Below are 21,373 nucleotides of genomic sequence, written 5' to 3'. Positions count from 1 at the left end.
GTCCTGTAATGTTCAAGCCTCTAGTTATTTTCCATTAGTAATGTCTAATCACAATAATAAGTTAGAAGAAATAACTCGCATTTTCACAACTACCAATATTCTCGTTTTTAATCACTTCGAAAATTATTTCTCGAAGATATCGGTTATACTGCAAGAAAGCAAATCAAAATTAAAGTAAAAGTTCAACTACACGTATACCAAACGACATTTACAATATTGGAGGGACAGAATACTTAAAAAAAATTGTTGTTTCATTCGAAGGTAAAGGCGTGGTGTAGTGGTTCTTCTACCTGGTTTAAGGAGCTAAAGCTTGTAGGGTAGTGGCTACCGTTCAGGATTGTCAATCTGATGGTCGTAGGTTCAAACCCTTCCGCTGGCAGAAAATTTTCGTAAGTTTTAGACATATCCCATTGTGTTCATTGTCCACGCCGTGTGAAACGGAATGATTCCGTTTGGAATTAACGATGGGGGGAGGGGAAATATTGAATTACAAAATCTCCATTTCAACGGACCGAGAAGTGGAGAAAGATTGAATAATTCTTATAAGTATTAAAAATTACATTAATTTTTTTAGTGGTGTAATCGCAGGTAAAATCAAAGATCTTACATGGAAGATTTTAATTTGCTCTGAACTCAGCCAAAAGTCATTTCTCACCGATCTAATATATTCTCCAGTACATTTCAAAATGTTATTGAATGTTTCATTTCGATAATTTGACCAATTCATCCATTCTTGACGCTCAAACGATATTTTCTGCAACTACCTCTTCTCTCCAGTTCCTTCTCCTTCTTCTCTCCCCTCTTTCCGTTCTGCTTTTATCTCATATCGCCTTCCCTACTTTTCTCCATCCCACTCTTCTCCACTCCTCTTATCTTCTTTCCTGTCTTATATTTCCGATTCCACTGCACTATTCTCTCTTTTTTCGTTCTTCTCTTTTTCTCTCCTTTACTCTACTCTCCACTTCCGTCTTCTCGTCTCCTCCTCTTCTCTTCTCTCCTCTCCTCTCCTCTCCTCTCCTATCGTTTTCCTCCTCTTTTCTCTTCTTTGTTCTTTTTTCCTCATCTCTCCTCGAATCTTTTTCCATTCTCCTCACTACATCTCCACTCCTCGTCTATCCTATCTTTCTTCTCTCCTCTACTTTTCCTCTTCTCCTTTCGCTATCTCTTTCTCCTGTCTTTTGTAACCTTTCGTTTCCTCTCACCTCTTTTCCTTACTGTAGACTCATCAGCGATGAAATACTAGAAAACCTATTTTTTTCTTTCAGAAAGAATTTTGTCATTTGCGATATAATAGTGATATTTTTAATAATTTTATACAATAATACTTGTTTATATTTCTTTCGCGTATTTTATAAATGTCTATTGTGCATGTGGCAACCCTGAAATTGAGCCTAACTCTGCACGCAAGCCACCAACGGCTTGTGTAAATTGGGTTGCCTAGTTTAAAATGTCGTTGTCCTAAAACTTTTGAGAGACACTGTACAAGGCGAAGATGTTACCAGTTCTGGGAGGCACGAGATGAGGTTTAAGATTAAAAGAAAGAAACGCTTGGCTTGTCCTGCTACTCAAGTGTCAACCTCATATCGACGCAGTGCTCCCTGGATAATGAGGATGTGGTATCTGGACCCACGGCCAGTATAGTCCTCTGTTGCATTTTTCTCAATCGCTGGGCCCTCGTATCAATAGCGGGACGCGAGAGGCTCTCCTGAAATCTGTCATTTCATTGGATCCGGTGGTCGGCAACCAATTAAACCTAATTTTATATTTGTCAACAAGCCACACGTTAGGTATAATCAAACTATGACGTTTTTGTGGTTATGTCATAATTTATATATTAATATTTAATTGCAGCGGTACATAATAATTAATATATAAAGTTTACAAAATTAGGCATTTGTGAGTAAAATTGTAGGGATTGGGCATCGACTTGAAGAAAAAACTTACCGGGTTGCGGTCTGACGAAGATTGGGAACCAATCTTTTGTGGAGCTTGTGTTGTGTTCTTCCCATGTGTGTTTGTGATGGTCATTTCATCAATTTCATCATCATTCATCATCATCGTCGCGATTGACCGGAGGAAGATAATCGACGTAAAGTAATCAAATCAACCAACCAGCATGCTGTCGTCGTGATTAGCCTACAGAGGAGGAAAAATGACCTCTAAAGAAAAGTACAACACAAAAATACTTGGCGTGGTCTGTCATTTACTAAATGTGACTAGTAAATAATTCGTTGTAGATGTGGACAAATAAGAGTGTGTATGTAGGTTTTATGTTGCTTTAATTGATTGATTTGGTTTATTTTACTTTGCTTTTCTGAACTTTTATTTTCTTTAATATCCAAATATACATTGATTGCGTAGATAACGGAGGTGGAGAATTACTCTGTTTACTTGAAGTTTAATAAATGACATGTACGCCTGAAATTCCATCTAAAACCACATTGTACGTCAGCCCTTTCTGTTGTGGTGTCGACGAGAAGACATTCGTGTGAAAACCCAGGAATGGAGCGATTTTGCTGAATCGATCCTAAACCGGGTTCCTGTTCCTGAGGGATTGGATAACTAACGAAGTCTTAATCGCCAACTACCTGTAGAGTCGGTGCTAATGCAGTTTCCCTGCTATCGTGTTTAAGATAGCGTACTGCTTTTTAAGACAATTGAATTTTGGAAATGGAAAGCTTGTAAGATAATTCAGAACTGAATAACGTTATCCTGTTTCCCCTTTTAAAGCCTGTTGCTGCAGTATTAGCATTGGCAGTCTGTTGGAGGAAGTGATATGCAAGCAGATGCTCCGTGTCTTTCATGGTAAATAGTTCTGAGATTCACACATCTTAGATGAGAGGACACTGATATGAAATCACGAGTTCATTGGAAAGAATGGACAAAGTTTTGTTTTTGAAGTTTTCTGTTTATCGTGAAATTAAGCGAAACCCCTTTAAAAGTGCGCAATATGTCACTTCAGACAACAGAAAGCTAAATATTTTTGTTACAACTAAAAGTACATAGAATCGAACTTGCCATTCTCTTGTCTCGTGCTGTACTAATAACAAAAATGAAATATATTTTATGGTTTCGGCTCGGTGGCCAAAACGTTAAAGTGGACAATTTTCGATCTCGTCATAGAAGTTCCCGGGTTGAGGACCCGGCATGGTTGTTCTTTGTGAGTGTCCCTTCGTCATTTCCATCCAATCACCACTCATTTCATCGTCGCAATTAGCAAAAAGTGGAAGAAAAGTGACGTGTATTAACGAAATACAGGCTTGACAAAAGAAAACCCCTGTGCCGCTTTAGTCGCAGGGTTCACAGGCACAGGAGAAGGGGAAACGATAGAAGAAAACAAATTAATGTGCACTTCAGTTTGCTAGTTTGCCGAGGTCATTCTTATCTTCGATAAGTTGTACAACAAGTATTTTTTTCACAATAGGCTAAGTAAGACAGGACCTACAGTTTAAAGTCTTGGAAAAATTTTCATTAGATCCATTTCATACGCAGCTAGGATATCAGGACTGGATTTGCAGTTGAATGTGAATCCAAACTATCCTAAATGCGTCCCAAGCTGGATTGGAACTCGCGACCTGTTAAGAGCCGTACAGTTTAAAGTGTGGGACCAAATCTTTAATGTCCCCGTACAGGGTATCGAAACCTGATCACCTCAATTATAGTGTAATTTTTGTTATTGTATTTAAGGGAAGAGCATAAACACAGTTTGCTCAACGATAAGCTTTCGTTCATAATGGAAGGTATTAAAGGCATTTTGTTATTGACCTTCATCCTTTGTTCGAGGATGAAACAGCTCTTTTAACTTAATACCAGCAAGGTATAGTGTAAATGATTGTACCATGAAATCTATATTTCTATAAAAAAGTTCGTAAATCAGTCATGATTAACTCGTCCCATTTTTATCATTTGTGGCGGCAAGAAATAATACGAAATACCTTATCTTTGTTTGTTACTGATAATTGCATAAATAACCAAATTTTCTACGTTTGCTTTAGTAATTGCGAAATTTGTTTCTAATAGAAAGATGGAACTGGAGTTGGATCATTTCAGTACCACCATCGTCATCAACTTTTCAGATGTGACTTTTTGGCTTAAATGCAAATGAAAGGGGTATTGATTTGCAAAAGAAGTGGGAATGAGTATTATATTGTGACCGTAACCTTATGGTGCAGAGATAGAAAATGTTAAACAGAAAATTAGTCATTTTGAAAATTATGAATCCGTTCTATTTATCTTCCAACAGGTCTGTATTTTCACTGCCTAGGTATTTCCTCATTATTTTGCATAAACATTTGATCGGTTTTTGTTTTAGCCCACTTTATGCACAAAAAGGCTACTCGGGACGGTCCTACAGTTTAAAGTGAGATCCCTCACCGGGTATCGAACCCAGTATCCCTTGATTACAGTGCGACAACGATATGATCTATTTTAATTATTCGTAATTGTTAATTGTTTATTAAGACGTTGTAATATTTTGTCATTATTTGAACGTCGAGCCACGTTTTTGTTTCCCCATATGTTGTAACTCTGTTTCCTTTCTTGATTTTTTCGGATCCCACTTTAAATTGTAGGCCCAGTCTCGATTAGCCTATCTGTGCATAAAGTGAACAGAAAACAAAAACTCAAATTCTTTACTTTCAGACGGGGCGAGAACAATTGTTGCCCCAACTCACATCTGGAATCTATTTAGATTCTTTGAATTTACAGGTGGAAAACAAACCTTTAACTTCTTGGGGGACTAATTTTAGATTTGTGTTTGTTTGCGTGGTAGCAATTACAACTAAGGTCAATTTAACCATTGATTAATTGCCGGCCCGTCGTCACATTTAGATGCGTTCAAGGGAGACCAAGAGAGTTACAGTACAAATTCTGGTTTCGGAGCCGCTCGCATTTCTAGACGAAGGTAATTAGGGGTAACGTGACGTTGACATATTTTTCCTGGGTTTTTCTTGGCAATTGAACGAGCTTTCTTCCTCCTGCTCTTTCTCACACTCATTGACTCGCTCCCTTCTGATTCCGAGTGCGCTGTGAACCCACTTCCGCCTTTTACTGTGCGGTCATAGCCGCCACTATCTTGGGCTGCAGTTTTTTTTACAATTGCAAGCAAATACAAGCAACAACGAACTTCCGTATTTTAGTTCTGAACAGGCGGCCTTTTCAAGTATTGTTATTGTTGAATTTTAGAGATATTTATATTCATACAAACATACACAGGTGATTAATTAGCATTGGCGTAGCCAGAAGTTTTTGTAGGGAGTCAGGCTATTGATAAAACTTGAATAACAGAAAATACAATAATAATTATTATTATCATCTTGGTTATGATGATTATTATACAGTAGTAACTGGTATAAACTAATAAATATACAAAATTTTATCATTATTATCATTATCATTTTGGAGACGAGCCTCCCGGATGGCGTCGTGGTAACGTTGTCGCCTTGTAATCAAGGGGTCCCGGGTTCGATACCCAGTGGAGGCATATATCACAGTGGTTCGGATCCCACTTCAAACTGTAGGTCCAGCCCCGATTAGCCTTTCTATGCATAAAGTGGACTTAAAACAACAATTCAATTCAATCGTTTTTTAGCTTTTGTTATTAACTTTTACATATCTAGTTCAATTAATCCTCGGATTAAACGGTAGTATATTAAAACATAAACGCAGTTTTTACATTTGTTACTATATTCGAAATCTAACTAGCTGAACTATATTTCTGTTATTTACAATGATAATAATAAAAATAATAAAATATCTGTCTTTGAAATAAATTTAACAATGCCAATTTCCAGTGTGTGTGTGTGTTGGGGGGGGGGGGGGGAGTTGACAGACCGGTTGATAATTCTTATGCTGAAATTGTGTGCTTAATATATCTTTGAAAAACGTAATGCTGGGTATGGGGAATGAAGCAATGACAAATCAAAAATAAAAAGTAGTATATCCTGAACATGCTACTGTGGGTAGTGGTTTTTATTTATTGATATAACCAAATAGGCACCTGCTACCTTGAACCACAGGTTTTCCGCATTTCTTGTTAAAAATTGACTTTTATGGAAGCATTTCTAAAGTACATTTTCAAGTAGAGGGACAGTATATTGTGCGATGTTTTGATCTGCCCTGTCACCGAGGCACCGTTTCCCTTGAGCCAGCCATTCTGACATTTGAATCTTCTACTGTCTTAGGTCGGCTTAATGGGAATGGAAAACAAAGCTGCATTATGCATGCGAGAACCCTTCCTCTGCCTTCCTAGGATTTTCGAAACAAATGTTGTTTCACATTGTCGAAGTGCTTCCTACCTATTTTTGGTACGGGGAAAGCAAAGCAAGCAGATGTTTCGGAGCAGCGATTCCCGAACACTCTAAAATTCCATTTAGATAATGCACCCGGAACAGTTTCTTGAACTCGAGTCAATTGGTTATGGGTTTATTTTTTTCTCTTGTCGAAAGGGTTCCCTGTTAGGCAATGCACTCCGTGTCTACTTTTAATCAAGACGTAGGATATGTATGTTGCGAGGCTCCATGTGGACTGTTCTTCCGCTTGTGATAACGTTTCGTAGCGGAAGACAAGTGATTAAGTCCTGGTATAGTTCACAGGAGTCATCCTCATAGACCTACTTTCTTGTAGATAATCCGCTGGCAGGCAAAGTTGATTAACATATGTGTATGTCCACCGTTACTCACGTGGCAATCAGAGATAGTTTTCCACTTATATCATAAAATATACCACTTGACTATGCCATAAAACTTGAATAAATTCTATATTTAAGTCCCAAGGTATTCAGGTTATACAGTTTTATAAGTGGTCACAAAAGTAACGACGGACATCGCCATGTGAACTTTAATTTTGTCATACAGAAGTGGCATCTTAAATACTTTTGCTGCAAAGACTCATATGATTTCTTTAGAAGGGAACGTTTGGGAGAAAATGGAAATTTTTGCTCCTTTCAAAGCGAAAATGTGTCCACAGATTGTGGATGGATGCTGTCGACACGAGCGTACAGTCACCGGCAATAACAAGTGGGACACTTATATCCTGAAAGTTTTCCTTCCTGCAATGCGTTTTGTGTGTTGCCTAAATCTACGGCGATGAGTGGATTTTAATTTCAATGGTAATTTCTGTCATTGCCGGTGAGTTAGGCGACATAACGCGTCGCAGGGAAGCGAGTATTTCAGGATATAGGTGTCCCATTTTTATTGCCGGTGACTGTACACCAGGGACCAAGAAAACTCTGGTACTTACCCCGGGATCGGCAAACCTCGGCTATCGTGATGGCTGCTGAACGCTCCTCTGGCCTCGAACCACAGTCGCCAGGATACCGCGAACGCGGGACCTCTCCTTGTACGCCGACGCTTCCAAAAACACACTGCCCCGATTCTCTACTAATTTTCCTCACCTACTAATTTGTTCCCCATTCCTAAGATAATTCTGAGTCCCGAGCTACGATTGCGTTCCATTCTCGTTATTCCACAACGGCGACCCACATATCTACCTATTTACCACATATAAAATTTCGACAGCATGATTGTCTTTCGACATAATATAGGGGAGACCGGGGTAATTAGAACAGGAAACAGCCTGTAGAAGTTCCACTGTAAATTACTCAGAAAGTTACTGATGGATTTTTTAAAAATTTCTACCATTTCAAAGGACATCTTTTGTATATTTTTGAAAAAAATAATGACCATACCTGCATTGCAAATACTCGTCCAAAAAAAAAAATTGTCATGACACCATAAAATTGTTCCAATTACCCCATTTGGGGTTAATGGAACATAAGTTAGAAATTTCAACTGAATAGCTTTAGATTGCTGTTGGGGTAATAAGAACATCATATATAAATGTCTCATTTATCCTGCAAATTTGAACACAATAGCTCTACTTCTTCTGGAGTTATCAATGCTTGTTTAAATAAAATCCCAAGTTAACGTCTTTTTTCATAAAGTTCAATTTCCCAGCTGTGAAGCAAACATGTGTGAATGAAAATCAGTGTTCTATGATTTATTTGAAAGGTTACAGGCCATTCTACAATGTAGTAAAGAAAAAACTTCTAATAGTTACATGTACAATCTAGTATATCAATTAGAAAAAGTACAAAAAAGCATCTTTTTTGGAGGAAAACTTACTCCAATTTGTAACAAGTAGTGCTAATACTTCTAAAAACACTTAAGATAACTTACACTAACAGGTTTAACTGTCGTGAAAAACTAATATATACAGAAATTAAGCTTATCAGTCTCAAAAAACAATTATATATGAAACCATAAAATATAGGCTACATGACAAAAGCTACACCAAAGAACACTTGACCCATATTAACATTTGTCAGTTTAGCACCAGTAGATCTACTGATTTGAATGTTTGATTTCTTTTTTGAAAGCTTCATACTTGCTCTTAATGATGTCATACAATGGAAGGGTAAATGGACCGATTCCATTTAACTCCAAAGGTCCGTAAAATATAAACTTCCTATCAATTTCCTCAACATCGGGTCTTCGTGGCCAATCGAACTTGCCAGTTTCTTTTTCCTCCAGAAACTTGATTGTTGCTTTAGACTGGCCATTAGAGATTTTAATAATTCCACCAACATACCACTTTCGCTCGTAATATACAGCGTAGTACTTTTCCAGTTTGAATAGGCCTACATCGTCATCCTCTGATTCTTCATCGGCCTCATTAGGCCTACCACTTTCCTCATTGTTTTCCTGTGTTGTGTTCTGTTTTGGAACAGTTGGTATACCAGAACAACCTGGCTGATTTTCAGCTGCTGGGCCTGGTTCACTTTCAGCCTGTGGCTCCACGTCATCTTCAATGTCGGTGCTGTTTTCATCATTGAGAGATAGGTCTATTTCACTTTCTGAAGAAGTAGAGCTGGATTGAAGGGACATTCTTTTCTTGTCTTTTTTGGTCTGTCCTGTGGATATTTTTTTCTGAGTAGGGCGATTTTTTTTTTTTGCACTGGTAGGCCTAGTAGACATTTCTTTCAGTCGCTGTATAGCATCTTCAGTTGTTAGAATTTCGCCATACTGATCAGAAAGGCGTACTCTTGATAGATTACCACTAGACATTGTTCTTGGATTTTGTCCGCTTGGTCTGTGTTGTTTACTAAGAGATTCTCTGATGAATTGTTCAAAAGACAGATACTGGGATGGTGGTGTAGTACTTCTATTCAGAACATTTTCAACATCTGAAGGCGTTGGCATTGCTGTTGAAGTAATGGAAGAGGAAGGAGTGGTTGGTTGGATGGCAGTGTGAATGTTTACTGGATCTTGAACTGCTCCTGGTGGGATGTCAGTGGAGGCAGTTGTATTTCGTTAATTCTGAGTCATCTGAACATCAGCAACAACTGTTGATCCAGGTTGTATGTCTTCTTGACTTTGATTACGAAATCGTGCTAGGGCAAGGGGGTCAAATTCTTCACATGGAAACATGGATTTATCCAGTGGAAACAGACCAGTAGTTTTAAATCCCGACACTAGGTACGATTTCTTGAAACTCCTAGACCACACTCTCCCTATGTACTGAGCAAAGACAGACTTCGGGGTCAAGGGGGTCAAATTCTTCACATGGAAACATGGATTTATCCAGTGGAAACAGACCAGTAGTTTTAAATCCCGACACTAGGTATGATTTCTTGAAACTCCTAGACCACACTCTCCCTATGTACTGAGCAAAGACAGACTTCGGCAAACGAGCACCAGGATTGGTTCTGTTCCAGTCTAAAAGCAGGTTGTTCCAAAAGTAGTTACGTTTCATGGTATTTCAAGATGATGTTCTTATTACCCCATGACTGTTCTAATTACCCCAAGCAAAATCAACCAAATTACGCAATGTTCTAATAACCCCTTTGCAGAAATTTTTGGGGTAATAAGAACTTTGCTTATAAAAACCAGGCAAATTGCTCATAGACAACCAAACTCACATGAAAAGATGTGTGCCCTTATGTTTTATTATAGGGGTGAAGGAAAATTTTGCAAGGGTTCTTTCATTCACATCCAGTATATGCAGAAGCAGAGAAACACCAAACATGCGTCACAACATTTTTTGCAGGTGTATAATAAAAGTCAAATAAAACTTACTTTTGTGTAGTTATTCCAATAACAAATTTTCTGCATGTAGGTTTAGTGTAGGTACATAGGTATGAAATGTTATTACACCAATCTTTTCGTTTTAAATTATTCTACATTAACATGTTCCAATAACCCCATGTTCTAATTACCCCGGTCTCCCCTAAGTCGTGACATGCATTCACTGCAGAGACCACATAAACATAAATGTATACGTGCAAAAGAATCTAGACATGAAGTTCGAAGGTATATATATGTGTCGAATCTGAAATATTGTTCAAATTCGGCTGCCGAAGTGTCCATCCGATTGGGCACGTGATTTCATTTGATTTTTGTTATTTAGTGTCGCTTTTCTGCCACATTTAGCTAATCGCGACTATGATGATGATGGTATGATGAAATTGATGAAGGGACATTCATAAAGAACGTCCATGCCCGACCGGGATTCGAACCCGGGGACCCTGTCGTCGTAGCGCTCTGTTCTAACCACTCTGCCACGGGTATCGGCTGAACGTTCACATGAAAAGGCTGTAGTCCTGTCGTGCATCTGAATTATTTTATTTCTACTCTCATCCTTAATAGCAACCTGATTGGTCAAGGTCGTCAATTAAAGACACGTCGATCTATAAATCTTTTCCATACACTAAAGAAAACGCTTGCGTGTAAATATAAGATGCTACAGTAACCAACGGTATCGATTCACAGTACTGTTGCAGACTAACTAATTTGTTTGATGAGATTTTCTCATGACGATATTCCAACAATACCCCAAGTCCATTTCTACTGAAGCCTGTATGTAAAGGCCCAAGGCAGATGGACCCTCGATCTGAAAAGGAGCCTCCACTATGGAAAATTACTTTGACAGGATTAACAAAATGAGAAAATGGAAAGTGGTACAAATATAACAAAAATTCCATGGCACAACAGACCTTTAAGGGCCAGGGCCCACCAAGCTGCTTTTCCATTGGTGACGCGTGGTCAGCGCATCGAGTCCCATCGCCGCTACTTCTACCTTTTTTAAGTAGCTCTCCAATTGACCTCACGATGCCGGGTCAACATCGAAATTTTGGAGGATTCCGATCATGAATCGAATCCTGGACTATGGCACCAAGGGTGAGAGCGCGAACCATTTGGCTACGCGGGAGCCTAAATATGTAACAAATCATCTGACCTAACTAGGCCCAAAATCGTAACTATATAGGCTTTACGAGGTATCATGATGTTCTTAGCCACAGGCCTCAACACATAAAAACCCAGGCTTGTGTGTGTGTGCGCGCGCAGGTTTATCTATGACACAAACACAGATTTGTCTGTAAGAACCCTTCCGGACTTTGGGGGTAGGCCACTGTTTATTTACTTCACTTTGCCTCAGAATCTGCAGATGATGATTGTGTAAACAAGAGTCGACAGATGTTCTGAAAATGCATTATATCAGGGTTGTGTCTAAAGGGGTATGAGAGGGAATTCCTTCCTTTGGGTGGGGTACCAATTCTCGGCACTTGGGGAGAGAACTATTTTATATATCGTTTATACAATACTCGGATGCCGATGCTTCAAGACTTTGAATTCCCATCCTCCCCAGCAGTTCAAATTCCATACTGCTTCAAACTGATATGTGTGAAATTCCAATCTACTCTGCCTAGTGCTGCCATTTCTCAAGAATGTCCGAGTTATAGACCTGGCACACAACTGTATCCTTTTTGCTCAGTCTACTGGGCGCCAGTAGACGCAATGTGGCTTCACAAACTACCTATTTGACGTAAAAATGAAGGCCTCGACTGATTGTATTTTGCGAAATAATCTTTTTAAAGACCTTGCATGAAAGCGCCTTGATATTGCTAGACGATAGCAGAGAATGCAGAATGACTTTTTCACACGCGACGCGGTGTGGAGTGCCACATACAGTACTTTCGCAAGGAGAGTTGGGTGGACTCTTTAATTTAAAAAGAAATTTCAAAGCGGCCTATTGTTTTATAAAGATATCTTGAGATGTAGTTGATGTAGCACGCAACATTAGCCTTGAGGGTACTTAATTCAATACTAACACAGCTTCGATGGAACTCCATATTTTCGGTGGGCAGGGGTCATGGTGTTATCTTCAGAGTAGGGATAGACGGAACCGTGAATCGGGTAATGAATCGTGGATTCGAAAACCGGACCACGATTCCTCGATCCAAGAACTGGGAAACGAAATCTGTATTCGAATTCTGATTCGACTACCCTATACCTGGTGTTTCTCCGGCTCTACCCTCTCCTAATGCCAATATAGCAAATATTCTACAAACAATACATTTTTAAAGTGTTTGTTTAAATTCCACTTTATGCACAGATAGGCTAATCGGGACTGGACTTACAGTTTACCGAACCACTATATACCTGCAACGGACGTCGAACCCGGAAACCTCTGATTACAAAGCGACTAAGCTACCACTACACCATCGAGGAGGCTCCCGTTTTCAGAATAAATTGGTCTCGTTGTTAAAGTGGATGTAACATTCCAGAGCACTGTTAGTCCTATTGAGCTTTCATAAGACACGGTACGGGCTGTCTTGTGTCGCATCCATGGTCAGCACCCGTGAATGGGTAGATTACCGTGCTTACAAAACGGCACTTACATGTTTAAGCTATTGAAAAGTTCAACGGCCGAGTTAACATCATACGGCCCATCCCACTCATCTTTCCAAAAGATGCTCGTTGATTATCCAGAGTTCTTGCTTTTTAGAACATCAGTTTTTAAAAAAATCGTTTCTGAAACAGACCCGAAGTAAAACTAACCATAAATAGAAAATTAGTACTCGTTGTTTTCTTAAATTGCATGGATTCAAAGACGTGAATTGTTTCTGGTCGGTATCTCAATCACGTAAAATCTCAGATCTGTTCTTCTGTCACGTCCCTAGAGCATTTCTTCAACCCTTTAGTCTCGGCTGTGCGTTTTTGGAATCTGAGCAATCCCGCACCTGCTCCACCAGTGTCAGCGGCGAAGTGCAGCATCATTCATATCCGGCTCTCCAGGAGCGTCTCAGACCTTACTCCTGTGTTTCCTCTTCTCTCAGACCCTTTTATCTATTTATAATGCTACAAAGTGAAGGTGGGAGTTCACCGTCGCAGCTAGTATGGAAGCCTTCGACAACAGACACGCAGTGTCGATGACCTAGTATTTTGTCACACCAGCGCTCGATCTGCGTGGCTGTTTTTAACATTGAAGGGAAAAGAGCGGAAAGAAATGTAGCTTCCACTTCGCAGAGGGTACTGCCGACCTCCGTGTCGGAGTGGTTAGCACAGCGCGCCTCGACGCCAGGGATACGGGGTTCGAATCCCTGCCTGGGGATGGGTGCTCCTTGTGAGTGTCCCTTCATCAATTGCATCAAACCATCACTCATCCTCATCGTCGCATTTAGCTAAAAGTGGCAGAAATGTCAAAAATACAAGTAACAAAAATATCAAAATAACAAAAATCAAAATCAAATCGTAGAGGATATTCGCCGTCAAGACAAAGGACTAGGGTACGAATCCCGCGTAAAGCACGAATGCGTGAGTAGTAAATGCCTGTTTCGTTCTCGATCTTGTCTCAAAATGTATAATAAGGAAACACACGGCAAGGGATAGTAATCACTTTCCTTGATATTGTTTTTCTGTTTGACGCCTCATTTCGAGCTCTCGAAAAGAAGCCTGGATTTTATCCTGAATACATGTGCAACCACGTAGTACCGGTTCATAATTGCAGCCAGTGGATTGACTTGGTAATTACTATGAACAAAATATATGGCTTAGCTATAAATAATCAGGTAGATTGCCGCTTGTTATGCCTGAAGAAGTCCCAGTAGAATAAATTTGGTTTAGGCAGCTCCATTTTTCAATATTGTGGTAATGTCCGAAAGTTTCGGACACTAATTCTCGGTCTGGTCTCGACTTTACAAAGGTCTTCCTAGTTTTCGGTACCTGCCCTAAATACTGTATATTGCTTGGATATTCTAATTGAAAACTTCTTGTTTGTGTCTTTTCGAATTCATTACTGGAAAGTGCACAACCATGAGTTTTCGCGAAGGTGCTGAAATCCGTAAATGAATGAGGCTTGTTTTTATGCAAGTGTTTACTGCATGAGGTGCAAATTGAGACATACTTGCCAACGTCGCTGTGTAACATGGCAGTATACGTCTTCGTGTCGGGATTAAGAGCGAAGTTATGGACAAATCGTGAAAGTTATATGCAGTGAATTTCAGCGAAAGGAAGTGTTTACAAGCATTGGTGCATAGCGTTGCATAATGTGTACGGCTGCGTTTGAATACATATATTTTCACCTTCCCTTTCCAAGAAGTGTAGCTGGAGAGGTCTTACAAGCGTTCCACATATGGTGTTCCTTGTTTGCTTATCCTAATACTTAAGAGGGAGAGAAAGCTGCAAGTTAAATATTTAAACAGTTTAGATAATTCGGAGGACTGGCATTCGTCTGTATTGTCACTGTCACTATAAATGTCACACAATTGCGAAGTAGCATTTGCCTACTTATTTGTTTATTTATACTGTACTGGCATTCATATCGGCAAATATTTCAGTACAATCTAACTTACTGTTGTCTTCTAAACGATGAACTTCAATACCAGCAGATAACATAAGCTGTAGTTTATATCTGTCTTTACGTAATTGGAAATACCGCAGTCCCTATTGAGTCCGGGTCTCCATCCATCTGCAAACGTGCCCCCACTGGAAAGGAAACAATGCTTTGAATAGAACCCCAAAAATAGAAAAAGAAGATAATTGAAATGTGTAAAAATATTAGAAATGACGATCTGATAATGATTTTATAAACATGTCTGGCAATGTTTTCTGGTGTATTATAATGTAACAATTTAGATTTAATTCGACGTAAAATGTTTCAGACATGCAAAATTATGTTAAATAATTCTTGAAGCTTTCCTGGCTGCAAATATTGAAGAGGTTTCCTCGGGCAATCAGCCAGGTGATATCTGGATAGACTTCCGAGCTTTCGAGAGCTAACGTCACTCTCATCTTCAGGGATTGAAGTCAGAAAATTATTTGGTTTTACCTTTTCGATATCCAAACACTAACACACACACACACACAAGAATTCTGACAAGGAGATAGATGGAAAATTTTCACAATATTTGTAAAATACTCGAGTTTGAGCACTAGTATATCAGATAAATTCATTTTATGATCAGAGTGACATCTGCAGAGGGGACAAGGAATAATGCATTCCCCTTTCTGGTTGCATATTTTTAGCCTTTGGAAGGAAGGTGTGTATATAATATCCCGATACCCAGGAAGAAATCTCTACAATTCGGCCTACTACAGGAGTAGTCACAAATGCCACACTGGTATTAGTATTTGAAAGCATTTAATAAATATATTTCAGCTGAAATATGTAAGATGTACCTCCAAGTGGTTCACATTAACCCAGCTAGCTTCATTTGCTTCCAGTATTGATTTCCTTCCCCATAGCGTAGTAACGGAGCTTCGTAACTTTGCGTTACATTAATATATTCAGAACTGGAAATTTATTTGTCAGGGCGAAATATGATTTGCAGTGCTGTTTTAAATTTGTACATGTAAATTTACACTGGGAAAACATGCACTACAGAGAACTACAGGTACTATGAGAATGGGAGTGTACGCCGTAATTTCCGGTGGTTGATCTAATTATAATTAAGCCTTACTTGGAGGCCTTCGGTGCTCAAACTATTGTGTGATTCTTGCGTTAACAGCTAAATGCCCTTATTGTATCACAAAGTAAACATAACTTGTTAATTTTAGAAGCAAAGTACCGGTAATCCGACTCTGGTTGTCGTTTAGTAATCAATGAGTTCCATGTTCGATTTCCGGTGGAGGCAAGTGCTACAGTGGTTGGGATTTCACTATAAACTGCAAGCTCAATCCCGATTAGCCTAACAGAGCATAAAAGAGACTTGAAACAAACCTTGCTTCCAGTATTGTACGAGGGATGTTCAAACGTTTTTCATATTCACCTAGTTCAAAATGTCGGAGAAAGTTGAAACTGGGCAGAAAGATTGTATTTTCTACATAGTCACCACCCAATGTTACACATTTTTCCCACCGTTGCGAACACTTGCGAATACCATCTTTGTAAAACGCTGGAGATTGGACGTTTAGCCATACCTCTGTCGCCGGTATGACGTCATTGTCATCTTGAAAATGCTTGCCTCGCAAAATCTTCTTCATGTTAGAGAAGAGGAAGAAATCCGAAGGTGCAATATCCGGGGAATATGGAGGATATCATAACCACACTCTCGTGCTTTGACGAGAGAACGATGGGATGCATGGGCAGGTGCATTGTCATGTAGGACAGCATTGCTCGCCTGCAAATTTTAATTTTCTCACGCAATTTGGCCAGAAGGTCTGCGTAATAGTCCCCAGTAATTGTGTATCCTTTCGGAAGGTAATCCGTGAGGATAAAACCACGTTCATCCCCCCCCCCAAAAAAAAAACGGATAACATCACCTTCTTGGCAGACACTTTGACCTTTGCCTTTTTAGGAGGAGGGAGGATCACAACTGTTTTGAACTTTCTTTGCTTTCAGCGTCAAAGTAATAAACCCACGTCTCATCCATTGTCACAAGTCGGGAGAAAAACATGGATTAGTTTGGAGGCTTTGCCTTGCAGAAAGAGGAATTCCAATTTGTCCATTGTTGCACCTTCATTCATTGAAACACCCGGAAAGGAAACAGTAATTATTCAACTGCAGTCATATTTGGCACATAACATCCACAAAGTTGTAGCTATCCAACTTACACAAGTTTGTGTTCGTACGTGAATTATTTCTATACGGATATGGATACTTTTTGAACCCCCCTCGTAAGTATGCCATCTCACTTCCACGAACAGCAGCGCTTTTCATGGTTCTCGATGTGTCACGAATTGGCCAATGGCTGTGTGTGTTTTGCGAGGGAGAAGTAACGGAATCTTCGGACAATTCTTTCAAAGAAAACATTCCTGTTCGCACAGGTTATTGCTTTGCCCGCTTGTAGCGACAACTTGTTGATTTTGCTTTTCTTGCTTCTGAGAGCCAACGTGTCCTGTTGGTACAGTAGTGTTTACTTACTGTGTCTACCCACCGGTTAATTTCTTGAAGTCGGGGAATTATAAGAATATTCTTCACAGACTAACTGGTATATTGTCCGATGGGCAAGTTTGTAATCGTACATAATAGTATTACGAGAAAGCAAGTGGAGAAGTAACATTGTGGTATGAGAAAATAAATTAAGTAGTGTTGTGTTACGAGAAAATAAGCAACCTTAGCAGATGACAAAATAATACAGGGTGTCCATAAATTATCTTTACAATTTTAGACGAATAAATTGAAAACTATACTAGATAATGAGAAACTGTTTTCAACATGTGACAAGAAAACTCATAAAGTTTTTTTATTTTTTATTTTCCAGGTGACGCAGATTTGACGAAAAATGTGGACGCCACAGGGAAAAGCTCAGTGTGTAGCCTGGTTCATAGATACGAAGTCCGATACCCAAGTGCAACGAAACTTTCGGACACAGTATGGAAGGGAACCAACACGTTGTAGGCATACAGACGTAACCTCTTATGCAAGACTCTGCACACTGTTGCTTGTGGCATTGCCAACTTTCTGGCCGCCGTACGCACTGATTTTGTCGGACTCCTTGCAAACGCCTGCCGCACCCTGTCCACGTTGGCGTCTGACACAGATGGACGACCCGCCCCCTGTTTATGGAGAACACTACCCGTTTCCGTGAATGACGTATGCCAAGCCCGAATGGTGGGTCGGGACGGTGGTTCCCTTCCATAATGTGTCCGAAAGTTTCGTTGCACTTGGGTATCGGACTTCGTCTCTATGATCCAGGCTACACACTGAGCTTTTCCCTGTGGCGTCCACATTTTTCGTCAAATCTGCGTCATCTGGAAAATAAAAAAAACTTTACGAGTTTTCTTGTCACATGTTGTAAACCGTTTTGTCATTATCTAGTATAGTTTTCAAGTTATTCAAGTCTAAAGTTGTAAATATAATTTATGGACACCCTGTATATCCGGCTCAGAGGCCGCGAGCGTGTTACGTGTTTGAGTTTCGAACTCGCCACGGAATTTCCCAGATTTGAATCCCAGCCTGGGCATGGGCAAGGTTGCCATACCTCCTATTTTTCCCTGACTTTTAGATAATTAGAAAGGAGTTCGGGCTGATTTTCTTTTCAGAATACAAATGGCTGGGTTTTATACAAATTAATTTTAAAAAAATATTTAAAATGTTAAGAATAACAATAGCAAGCTCAAAATGTTCGAATCCGAATGCGATCATCGCTAAAATCGATACACAAACACCGTCGATATCAAGCGATAGGTCGGTATCGGAAATCTGCACAAACCATTTCTGCTCGTCGCGTCATCTCGGACTCTTATTCAGCTGATGTCACGTCCCCGTACTTAAATGTTGCCCCGGTAAAAGTACAATGCCCCCCCCCGCCCCCGAAAAGAAACAACAACAATAGATTAAGCCCATTATAAACTTTCCCACTTCGTGGTAGAATTTCCCCCTTTCAGAGCACATGGGGAACGAAACACAATGGGCTTTAATTATCCCCCGAACATTCGACAATAGGTGACCCTATGGTATCCCCCCGAAATTGTTTGGTAGACGTTTTATATCAGCGTACTCTGTCCCCACTGACAGTCTACAATAGTAACCAGTAGTATTTCGTCCCCCCTTCAAATAGTTGGATAGACGTTTCTATCACTCTCATCCACATCGTCGCGATTAGACAAAAGAAGCAGATAAGCCACGCTAAATAGCAAAATATTAACACCTTTCCTTTTCTCTTTCAGACCGCATTGATGTGAAGCACCACGAGTTTTCAGCCATCTCCGTTAGGTGTCACTAGACGATGCATCACCAACAAGTAGCCCCAGAATGGATTACATGACTGCGCCTTCAGCAGGAAAGGTGATCCGCGCGCCATCTCTGAAGCGAGGCAAGAATGACGAGACGCCGATCAACGAGCGGGTATGTATTTTGCACTTTCGTTAATACTTCAGTGTTAGGTTTTAATAAAATATGGACGTTACCTTGTCTACCTACTGCACGTTGTTCTACATATATTCTAGGAATACGCATACTTTCTGTAAAGAAAGCACGCTAAATGAACTTGATGTATTTGAATTACTGTGACACTGCTGTAGCATTTCTTTCTTTCATTGATTTCTTCAAATTTTGTTTTTCTATATTTTTCTTTGCAGTTTTCTCCTTTTCACCTTTCTCTTATTTTATATCTTCTTCTCTTTTCTTTTGTATCTATGATTTTGTTGTGTTCGTGTCATGTTGGTTTTAATGAACCGTCGTTTGTCTTGCATTTTAAAAGCTCTGTTTGTCATAACTTGCAAAATATATATATATTTTGGTTGCCTCGGCACATGTGGCCATTTTGCACCGTTCAAAGCATAGGCGTAACTTGGCGGGGGCAAGGGGGGACACATGCCCCCCACCAATTTTCAGGTTTGTTAAAATTTACAAGTTAAGGATACTTTTGTTAACACACTAAGACCTGAAACGCTAAGTAATAAATAATAATATTTGTGATATCGCAAATGTAACAGTTATTTAGCAAATATTCCTGGGCACTATTTTTATGCGATTAAATTTTTTTTGACTGCCCCCCTCCCAAAAGTTGAACATCAAGTTCGTACCTGTCCCCCCCCCCCCCCCCCAAGTTAAGTCCCAAGTTACGGCCATGGTTCAAAGTATCTAAAATCCTTAGCTGAGAGTTTAAAAAGTATGTGAAAAACCCCTTGAGAATGTTTGAGAGTTTAAAGTCGTAAAGTAACCTTCACCGGACGTACCCAACATATTAAAAAGAAAAAGAGAGACTATACAATTTATTCAGTAAAGTCCATGGTTCTTAAAGAGAAACATTATCTAGTTAAAACACCGCCATCATCTCCCAACATGGATGATAAACAGTTGGTAAAATTAAATGTTTGTCTGAAAATATTAAAATCGTCAAATTTATAAGTTACTGGATGAACATTTGGTTTTGAAAACTGGTGATAATCCATGAATGTCTTGTCAATTTTTCACAAGCCTTGTTTGCAATAATGAACTTTGGAAGAGATAGGATAATGAGACATCCTATTAGTCCGGGAAGCACTTTGCTCTCTTCCTGTAATCGTACAAACGAGACGGACTTCTTTGTAGGACGAGATAAGAGGCATTAAGCACCTTCCTCCACAACTACAAAGATCTTCCAACTGTGTGTTTGCGTAATGGACAAGGAAATCACGTAAACTCCCTTATTAAGGAACTATTGTTTTGCCTAACCGTGCTCCGCCGCTACGGGGCGATTTTCTGGATCAGCAGACAGTGACGGAAACAATAGATTGAATTCCTGAACGCACGTTGAACCGATTCTGGGCAAGATGCTGCTTGTAAGAAACGGAGATAATGACTTTCTAAGTGCATTGGAAATGTATGCATTCTGTTGTTGCTACATAATTTATGCTAGTTGTAACGAGGAGATAATTTTCTCCATTGAGGGTGGAAAGTAGTGAAGAGGTAAGATTTCTTAGCGGAAAAAATGTGCATTTTTCTTCCATTGAGGTGAGAGTGCCGAGAAGTGAACACCGTGTCGGAGTGGTTAGCACAGCGCGCTACGACTCCAGGTTCGAATCCCGGCCTGGGCATTGGGAGTGTTCCTTCATCAATGTTGTAATGTCATCACTCATTCTCATATTCGCTATTAGCCAAAACTGGCAGAAAAGCGGTGTAAAATGAACTAAATTAACAACAATAACAATTATCCAGGATTGTCCATCTGAGGCAGTGCTCGAAGTGGAAATTGCTAGCTGGAGGAGATTCTCGATCGAGCTGGAGGATAGGTGGGAGCTGCTTGTATGGACCAACATAGGAATGGTGCAGTAGGTGGGAAGAAGCCTATGGAAGTTAACCTAGCTGGAGAAATGCATTATGAAAATGTTCTTAACTGGGAGATGGAATCCTCCGCTTTCTCCCCCCCCCCCCCGCACACACTTCGAGCGCTGATCTGGAATGGGTGTGTGGTCATTTTTAAGTGGTGAGGGTAAATTTAGTGCCAGAATGAATGTAAATTCGGCTTTAAAGAAGAATTTCGGTGTAGCTTTGCGAAGTATTTGAGAATATAGGAAGGAGTGTTGGATGTGTGGTTTGACTTGCTGTTTTTAAGTCCGCTTTATGCACAGTAAGGCTAATCGGGACTGGACCTACAGTTTAAAGTGGGATCCGAACCACTTGTGCCTGCACCGGGTATCGAACCCGGACCCCTTGATTACAAGGCAAA

At 39.8% G+C, this 21,373-nt stretch overlaps 1 protein-coding gene across 4 annotated transcripts in view; it reads left to right on the top strand.

The window, feature by feature from the left end:
- Window positions 1-21,373, top strand: part of Wdr62 (WD repeat domain 62) — a 255,818-nt gene that overhangs the window by 80,945 nt on the left and 153,500 nt on the right. For all 4 annotated transcript variants that reach the window (XM_083120947.1, XM_083120945.1, XM_083120946.1 and 1 more), the window contains exon 2: window positions 18,891-19,068. In XM_083120947.1, coding sequence (XP_082977073.1) covers window positions 18,976-19,068 — 93 coding nt within the window. In that variant the 5' untranslated portion in view covers window positions 18,891-18,975. The remainder of the gene's footprint in view (window positions 1-18,890; window positions 19,069-21,373) is intronic.

The sequence above is a fragment of the Lepisma saccharinum genome, chromosome 4, assembly GCF_977018435.1.
Source record: "Lepisma saccharinum chromosome 4, izLepSacc3.1, whole genome shotgun sequence".
Taxonomy (NCBI): domain Eukaryota; kingdom Metazoa; phylum Arthropoda; class Insecta; order Zygentoma; family Lepismatidae; genus Lepisma; species Lepisma saccharinum.
The sequence above is the reverse complement of the archived record's forward strand: the minus strand, read 5'-3'. Positions and strand labels throughout refer to the sequence as shown.